This window comes from Brachycentrus maculatus, unplaced genomic scaffold, assembly GCF_059751285.1.
Source record: "Brachycentrus maculatus isolate JH-2025_06_01 unplaced genomic scaffold, ASM5975128v1 h1tg000222l, whole genome shotgun sequence".
In the NCBI taxonomy this organism is placed as follows: domain Eukaryota; kingdom Metazoa; phylum Arthropoda; class Insecta; order Trichoptera; family Brachycentridae; genus Brachycentrus; species Brachycentrus maculatus.
In genome coordinates, this window is record NW_028280973.1 from 2,982 (window position 1) to 13,592 (window position 10,611).

General features: G+C 41.8%; 1 protein-coding gene across 1 annotated transcript; it reads left to right on the forward strand.

Annotated features, from left to right (window-relative positions):
- Window positions 1-230: 230 nt before the first annotated feature.
- Window positions 231-7,690, forward strand: LOC148306833 (uncharacterized). Its single transcript, XM_088264300.1, has 2 exons — window positions 231-288; window positions 6,773-7,690. The coding sequence occupies exons 1-2, from the start codon at window positions 231-233 to the stop codon at window positions 7,561-7,563; spliced, it is 849 nt and encodes a 282-aa protein (XP_088120426.1). The 3' UTR covers window positions 7,564-7,690.
- Window positions 7,691-10,611: the final 2,921 nt, after the last annotated feature.

Consider the following 10,611-nt stretch of genomic DNA (forward strand, 5'->3'; position numbering starts at 1 on the left):
TATTGATCCGTCGTATTGTTGTCATAATTTCCAATTAACTTTGACGTTTCAGAAAATGATAACCCCAAAACTTCCGCAGTTTGTTTTCACAGAAGAAATATCTCGATATTATCCTCCTCGCAATACCCCTGTTCCCGTGAACATTGTGTATTCTCTGTGTACGTTTCCTATTGCCGATCGAATCAAATCACTTTGAACAATCCCCCGATCCTAATCTTTTATATCCAACCATGAGCTCTGCTGACGACCTCAACGCAAACATGAACGTCCACGTCTACGTGTGCAAATGTGTGTTCTCGTGAATTGCACGTGTGCTTGTACGTGTATGTGAACGTGTTAATGCACGTGTAAATGCACGTGTTAATGTACGTGTAAAGTTCAAAGGTAAAGTTAAGGCAAAGTTCAAAGTTCAAAGGTTTTGACCTTTGGTTCAAAGGTAAAGTTCAAGTGTCAAAGTTCAAAGGCAATGTTCAAAGGTCAAAGTTCAAGTGTCAAAGTTCAAGTGTCAAAGTTCAAAGACAAAGTTCAAAGGTCAAAGTTCAAAGGTGAAATTCAGGTGTCAAAGTTCAAAAGTAAAGTTCAAGTGTCAAAGTTCAAAGGCAAAGTTCAAAGGTCAAAGTTAAAAAGTCAATGTTCAAAGGCCTAGTTCAAAGGTCAAAGTTCAATGGTCAAAGTTCAAAGTTCAACGTTCAAAATTCACACGTCCTCTGACGACCTTTGCCGAAGATCAAATGTCAAAATTGTTTCTCTAAATTGCACGTGTGCGTCCAGGTGAAATTGGCCGTGATCTTGCACGTGTATTTGCACGGATAATTGCACGTGTAATTGCCCGTGTAATTGCACGTGTACTACAGGTGTATTCGCACGTGTACTACACGTGTATTTGCACGTGTAATTGCACGTGTTTCGTACGTGTAAATGCACGTGTAAATACAAAATTTATTGCACGTATAAATGCACGTGTAAATGCATGTGTAAGTGCACTTGTAAATGGACGTGTTAATACACGTGTTTTGTACGTGTAATTGCACGTGTAATAATTGCACGTGTAATTTCACGTGTAATTGCACGTGTAAATGCATGTGTAAGTGCACTTGTAAATGGACGTGTTAATACACGTGTTTTGTACGTGTAATTGCACGTGTAATAATTGCACGTGTAATTTCACGTGTAATTGCACGTGTATTGCATGTGTCATTGCACGTGTAAATGCACGTGTAATCGCACGTGTGATTGCACGTGTTTTTGCACGTGTAATTGCACGTGTTTTTTTTTTTGCACGTGTAATTGCACGTGTAGATGTACGTGTAAGTGCACGTGTATTTGCACGTGTAATTGCACGTGTGATTGCATTTGTTTTTGCACGTGTACTTGCAAGTGTTAATGCAGGTGTAATTGCACGTGTAAATACACATGTATTTGCGCGTGTAAATGCACGTGTTATTGCACGTGTAATTGCACGTGTATTGCACGTGTAATTGCACGTGTATTGCACGTGTAGATGTACGTGTTAGTGCACGTGTATTTGCACGTGTAATTGCACGTGTGATTCATTTGTTTTTGCACGTGTACTTGCAAGTGTTAATGCACGTGTAATTGCACGTGTATTTGCACGTGTAATTGCACGTGTAGATGCACGTGTAAGTGCACGTGTATTTGCACGTGTAATTGCACGTGTGATTGCATTTGTTTTTGCACGTGTACTTGCAAGTGTTGATGCACGTGTTATTGCACGTGTAAATACACGTGTATTTGCACGTGTAAATGCACGTGTATTTGCACGTGTAATTGCACGTGTAATTACATGTGTAATTGCACGTGTAACTGCACGTATAAGTGTACGCGTAAATGCACTTGTAAATGCACTTGTAAATGCACGTGTAAATGCAAGTGTAAATGCACGTGAAAATGCACGTGAAATGTACGTTTATTGCACGTGTAAATACATGTTTAACTGCAATTACACGTGCAAGTACACGTGCAATTACACGTGTCATTACCCGTGGGTTTACACGTGCGATTACACTTGCATTCACACGTGCAAATATACGTGCTATGACACGTGCAAATACACGTGCAAATATACATGCAATTACACGTGCAAATACACGTGAAATTACACGTGCAATTACACGTGCAAGTACATTTATAATGACACGTGCGATTACACGTACAATTACTCGTGGATTTACACGTGCAATTGCACGAGCAATTACACGCGCATTAACACGTGCAATATCACGTGCAATTACACGTGCGTTTACACGTGCAAGTACACGTGCGATTACACGTGTCATTACCCGTGGGTTTACACGTGCGATTACACGTGCAATTACACGTGTCATTACTCGTGGATTTACACGTGCGATTACACATGCATCCACACGTGCAATTACACGTGTTAATACACTTGCAATTACACGTGTCATACTCGTAGATTTACACGTGTATCCACACGTGCAATTACACGTGCGATTTACATGTGCGATTACACGTGCGATTACACGTGCATTCACATGTGCTAGTACACCTGCATATATAATTACACATTTGCATGTACGTGCAAATCCACGAAATTGAAAATGAACACACACTTGCACACGTAGACGTGGACGTGTCACGTTATGGTTGTCTCAGCAGAACTCGTGTTGGTTATAAAAGATGGGGATCGGTGGATTGTTTTGTGATCGGTGGACAGAGAGAGAGAGAGTTGACGAATAGAAAAATCTCGAAACATGACTGTAATCACTCTGGAAATGGCTCCAAAAGGAAACGTAAGAGAATACAGTGTTCACGGGAACAACGGAATAATATAATATAACGAGGATAATATTATCGAGAAACGTATTAAAATAAAAACCCGAAAACTTATTGATTGATTTAAAAAAAACCTTATTAATCATTGCTTTATTGTTGTTATTGTTAATTATTGGTTGATTTAATTGGTTTGTACGTGTATTGGTTGATATAATAGGATAATGAAAAATATCAACCGCCTAAATGAAAATGTTTTGTAAAAAAATCTTGTTGATATGTTATTTATGCGTGTAGGCTTGATGGTATTTTTACGTTGCATTCGTCGTTAGCGAATATGATTTGATGATTCATTTTACCTAGCACCCGATGATGGATGTATATACGTTAATACATTACATGTACGTAATAGACGCCATCGTATATACGTTATATCCATATGTTAGGTACATAAATCGAAATGAATGAACTTATATTACGATTGTTATAAGGACGAACGTGCAAAAAGGTCAAAGCAACATTGCAAAGACATGCAAAATTTACTTGCCATTTTTAGTAATACTTGTTTTACTCAGGATCATTTTGCTGCTGACTTCATTTGTGTTTATCGAATGTCACTGACAGCTCCTTTTGACGCGTTGTTTTCTCAGTGTAAAAGTTTCTGAAATATTAAAAATTTTGTTAATATAAAGTATATATTGTATAAAAAAGGAAGAATCGGTTTCTAACACATACATTATTGATCCGTCGTCTCGATATTCGTTGTCATTATTTCCAATCTACTTTGACGTTTCAGAAAACGATAACCTCAAAACTCCCAAAGAAAAATTGTTTCCACAGAAAAATACCTTTCTCGATTATATTATCCTCGCAACTCTGTTCCGTTGTTCCGTGAATACAATGTCTCTTACGTTTCCTTTTGGAGTCATTTGGAGTGATTACAGTCATGTTCGAGATTTTTCTATTCGTCAAATCTCTGAACATTCCACCGATCCCCATCTTTTATAACCAACATGAGTTCTGCTGATAACCATAACGTGACACGTCCACGTCTACGTGTGCAAGTGTGTGTTCATTTTCAATTTCGTGGATTTGCACGTACATGCACGTGTAACTGCACGTGTTAATTCACGTGTAACCGCACGTGTACTTGCACGTGTACTTGCACGTGTAATTGCACGTGTAATCGCACGTGTAAATCCACGAATTATGACACTTGTAATTGCACGTGTAATTACACGTGTGAATACACGTGTAAATCCACGAGTTATGACACGTGTAATTGCACGTGATATTTCACGTGTAATTGCACGTGTAATCGCACGTGTAATCGCACGCGTAATTGCACGTGTAATTGCACGTATTTTTGCACGTGTAATTGCACGTACGTTGCATTTTAACTATGACCTTTGACCTGTGAACTGAGACATTTGAACTTTGACCTTTGTCCTTAAAATTAATACATTTTTACTTTATCTTTTGAAATTAGACATTTGAACTATACCTTTGAAATTAGACATTTGAACATTGAACTTAGACATTTGAACTTTGACCTTTGAACTTAGATATTTGAATTTTGATCTTTGAAATTAGACATTTGACCTTTGACCTTTGAAGTATGACATTTTAACATTGACCTTTGAACTTTGACCTTTGACCTTTGACCTTTGATATGAAGAATAAGAAGAAATGAAGATGAAGACGGAGATGCAGATGAAGAAAAAGATTAAATGAAAATGAAGACAGAGATCAAGACGGAGATCAAGACGGCGATGAAGACGGAGATGAAGACGGTGACGGAGATGGAGATGAAGATGGAGATGGAAGATGATATGATGAATTAGATGAATTAGATGAAATAAAGATGAAGACGGAGATGGAGAAGAACACGGAGATGAAAACGGAGATGATGACGGAGATGAAGGCGAAAATGGAAATGAACACGGAGATGAAGACGGAGATGAAAACGGAGATGAACATGGAGATGAACACGGAGATGTACACGGAGATGGAGATAAAGGCAAAAATGAACACCGAGATGAAGACGGAGATGGAGATGAAAACAGAGATGAACACGGAGATGAACACGGAGATGAACACGGAGATGAAAACGGAGATGTTGACGGAGATGAACACGGAGATGAACACGGAGATGAACACGGAGATGAACACGGAGATGAACACGGAGATGAAAAAGGAGGTGAAAACGGAGATGTAAACGAAGATGATGATGGAGATGAAGACGGAGATGGAGAAGAACACGGAGATGAAAACGAAGATGATGACGGAGATGAACACGGAAATAAACACGGAGATGAAGATGAAGATGAAGACGGAGATGAAGACGGAGATGGAGACGAAGATAGAGATGAATACGGAGATGAACACGAAGATGAAAACGTAGATAAACACGGATATGAACACGAAGATAAAGATGAACACCGAGAGGAGAACGGAGATGATGACGGAGATGAACACGTAGATGAAAACGAAGATGTAGAAGGAGATGAACACGGAGATGAACACGGAGATGAACATGGAGATGAACACGGAGATGAACACGGAGATGAAAACGGAGGTGAAAACGGAGATAAACACCGAGATGAGAACGGAGATGATGACGGAGATGAACACGGAGATGAAAACGGAGATGAACAAGGAGATGAACACGGAGATGAACATGGATATACACCCAGAGAAGAACACGGAGATGAACACGGAGATGAAGACGGAGATGAAAAGGGAGATGAACACTGAGATGAACACGGAGATGAACACGGAGATGAACACGGAGATGAACACTGAGATGAAAACGGAGATGAACACTGTGATGAACACGGAGATGAACACGGAGATGAACACGGAGATGAACACGGAGATGAAAACGGAGATGAACACGGAGATGAACACGGAGATGAAAACGGAGGTGAAAACGGAGATAAACACCGAGATGAGAACGGAGATGATGACGGGGATGAACACGGAGATGAAAACGGAGATGAACACGGAGATGAACACGGAGATGAACATGGATATACACCCAGAGATGAACACGGAGATGAACACGGAGATGAAAAGGGAGATGAACATGGAGATGAAAACGGATGATCACGGAGATGAAAATGGAGATCAAAACGGAGATGAACACAGAGATGAACTCGAAGATGAACACGGAGATGAATACGGAGATGAAAACGGAGATGAACACTGAGATGAAAACGGAGATGAACACGGAGATGAACACGGAGATGAACACTGAGATGAAAACGGAGATGAACATGGAGATGAGGACGGAGATGAACACGGAGATGAAGACGGAGATGAAAATGGAGATGAACACGGAGATGAACACTGAGATGAAAACGGAGATGAACATGGAGATGAGGACGGAGATGAACACGGAGATGAAGACGGAGATGAATATGGAGATGAAAACGGAGATGAAAACGGAGATGAACACGGAGATGAACACGGAGATGAACACTGAGATGAACATGGATATAAACACGGTGATGAAAACGGATGATCACGGAGATGAAAATGGAGATGAAAACGGAGATGAACACGGAGATGAACACAGAGATGAACTCGAAGATGAACACGGAGATGAATACAGAGATGAAAACGGAGATGAACACGGAGATGAAAACGGAGATGAAAACGGGGATGAACACGGAGATGAACATGGATATACACCCAGAGATGAACACGGAGATGAACACGGAGAAGAAGACGGAGATGAAAAGGGAGATGTAATCGAAGATGATGATGGAGATGAAGACGGAGATGGAGAAGAACACGGAGATGAAAACGAAGATGATGACGGAGATGAACACGGAAATAAACACGGAGATGAACATGGATATTAACACGGAGATGAACACGGAGATGACCACGGAGATGAACATGGATATTAACACGGAGATGAAAACGGATGATCACGGAGATGAAAATGGAGATGAAAACGGAGATGAAAACGGAGATGAACACTGAGATGAACACGGAGATGAACACTGAGATGAAAACGGATATGAACACGGAGATGAAAACGGAGATGTTGACGGAGATGAACACGGAGATGAACACGGAGATGAACACGGAGATGAAAAAGGAGGTGAAAACGGAGATGTAAACGAAGATGATGATGGAGATGAAGACGGAGATGGAGAAGAACACGGAGATGAAAACGAAGATGTTGACGGAGATGAACACGGAGATGAACACGGAGATGAACACGGAGATGAAAAAGGAGGTGAAAACGGAGATGTAAACGAAGATGATGATGGAGATGAAGACGGAGATGGAGAAGAACACGGAGATGAAAACGAAGATGATGACGGAGATGAACACGGAAATAAACACGGAGATGAAGATGAAGATGAAGACGGAGATGAAGACGGAGATGGAGACGAAGATAGAGATGAATACGGAGATGAACACGAAGATGAAAACGTAGATAAACACGGATATGAACACGAAGATAAAGATGAACACCGAGAGGAGAACGGAGATGATGACGGAGATGAACACGTAGATGAAAACGAAGATGTAGAAGGAGATGAACACGGAGATGAACACGGAGATGAACATGGAGATGAACACGGAGATGAACACGGAGATGAAAACGGAGGTGAAAACGGAGATAAACACCGAGATGAGAACGGAGATGATGACGGAGATGAACACGGAGATGAAAACGGAGATGAACAAGGAGATGAACACGGAGATGAACATGGATATACACCCAGAGAAGAACACGGAGATGAACACGGAGATGAAGACGGAGATGAAAAGGGAGATGAACACTGAGATGAACACGGAGATGAACACGGAGATGAACACGGAGATGAACACTGAGATGAAAACGGAGATGAACACTGTGATGAACACGGAGATGAACACGGAGATGAACACGGAGATGAACACGGAGATGAAAACGGAGATGAACACGGAGATGAACACGGAGATGAAAACGGAGGTGAAAACGGAGATAAACACCGAGATGAGAACGGAGATGATGACGGAGATGAACACGGAGATGAAAACGGAGATGAACACGGAGATGAACACGGAGATGAACATGGATATACACCCAGAGATGAACACGGAGATGAACACGGAGATGAAAAGGGAGATGAACATGGAGATGAAAACGGAGGATCACGGAGATGAAAATGGAGATCAAAACGGAGATGAACACAGAGATGAACTCGAAGATGAACACGGAGATGAATACGGAGATGAAAACGGAGATGAAAACGGAGACGAACACTGAGATGAAAACGGAGATGAACACGGAGATGAAGACGGAGATGAAAATGGAGATGAACACGGAGATGAACACTGAGATGAAAACGGAGATGAACATGGAGATGAGGACGGAGATGAACACGGAGATGAAGACGGAGATGAATATGGAGATGAAAACGGAGATGAAAACGGAGATGAACACGGAGATGAACACGGAGATGAACACTGAGATGAACATGGATATAAACACGGTGATGAAAACGGATGATCACGGAGATGAAAATGGAGATGAAAACGGAGATGAACACGGAGATGAACACAGAGATGAACTCGAAGATGAACACGGAGATGAATACAGAGATGAAAACGGAGATGAACACGGAGATGAAAACGGAGATGAAAACGGGGATGAACACGGAGATGAACATGGATATACACCCAGAGATGAACACGGAGATGAACACGGAGATGAAGACGGAGATGAAAAGGGAGATGTAATCGAAGATGATGATGGAGATGAAGACGGAGATGGAGAAGAACACGGAGATGAAAACGAAGATGATGACGGAGATGAACACGGAAATAAACACGGAGATGAACATGGATATTAACACGGAGATGAACACGGAGATGACCACGGAGATGAACATGGATATTAACACGGAGATGAAAACGGATGATCACGGAGATGAAAATGGAGATGAAAACGGAGATGAACACGGAGATGAACACAGAGATGAACTCGAAGATGAACACGGAGATGAACACGGAGATGAAAACGGAGATGAAAACGGAGATGAACACTGAGATGAACACGGAGATGAACACGGAGATGAAAAGGGAGATGAACATGGAGATGAAAACGGATGATCACGGAGATGAAAATGGAGATCAAAACGGAGATGAACACAGAGATGAACTCGAAGATGAACACGGAGATGAATACGGAGATGAAAACGGAGATGAACACTGAGATGAAAACGGAGATGAACACGGAGATGAACACGGAGATGAACACTGAGATGAAAACGGAGATGAACATGGAGATGAGGACGGAGATGAACACGGAGATGAAGACGGAGATGAAAATGGAGATGAACACGGAGATGAACACTGAGATGAAAACGGAGATGAACATGGAGATGAGGACGGAGATGAACACGGAGATGAAGACGGAGATGAATATGGAGATGAAAACGGAGATGAAAACGGAGATGAACACGGAGATGAACACGGAGATGAACACTGAGATGAACATGGATATAAACACGGTGATGAAAACGGATGATCACGGAGATGAAAATGGAGATGAAAACGGAGATGAACACGGAGATGAACACAGAGATGAACTCGAAGATGAACACGGAGATGAATACAGAGATGAAAACGGAGATGAACACGGAGATGAAAACGGAGATGAAAACGGGGATGAACACGGAGATGAACACTGAGATGAAAACGGAGATGAACACTGTGATGAACACGGAGATGAACACGGAGATGAACACGGAGATGAAAACGGAGATGAAAACGGAGATGAACACGGAGATGAACACTGAGATGAAAACGGAGATGAACACTGTGATGAACACGGAGATGAACACGGAGATGAACACGGAGATGAACACGGAGATGAAAACGGAGATGAACACGGAGATGAACACGGAGATGAAAACGGAGGTGAAAACGGAGATAAACACCGAGATGAGAACGGAGATGATGACGGAGATGAACACGGAGATGAACACAGAGATGAACTCGAAGATGAACACGGAGATGAACACGGAGATAAAAACGGAGATGAAAACGGAGATGAACACTGAGATGAACACGGAGATGAACACTGAGATGAAAACGGATATGAACACGGAGATGAAAACGGAGATGAACACGGAAATGAACACTGAGATGAACACGGAGATGAACACTGACATGAAAACATGGATATACTCCCAGAGATGAACACGGAGATGAAAACGGAGATGAACATGGAGATGAGGACGGAGATGAACACGGAGATGAAGACGGAGATGAAAATGGAGATGAACACGGAGATGAACACTGAGATGAAAACGGAGATGAACACGGAGATGAAAACGGAGATGAAAACGGAGATGAACACGGAGATGAAAACGGATATGAACACGGAGATGAACATGGATATAAACACGGTGATGAAAACGGATGATCACGGAGATGAAAATGGAGATGAAAACGGAGATGAACACGGAGATGAAAACGGGGATGAACACGGAGATGAACATGGATATACACCCAGAGATGAACACGGAGATGAACACGGAGATGAAGACGGAGATGAAAAGAGAGATGAACATGGAGATGAAAACGGAGATGTTGACGGAGATGAACACGGAGATGAACACGGAGATGAACACGGAGATGAAAAAGGAGGTGAAAACGGAGATGTAATCGAAGATGATGATGGAGATGAAGACGGAGATGGAGAAGAACACGGAGATGAAAACGAAGATGATGACGGAGATGAACACGGAAATAAACACGGAGATGAACATGGATATTAACACGGAGATGAACACGGAGATGACCACGGAGATGAACATGGATATTAACACGGAGATGAAAACG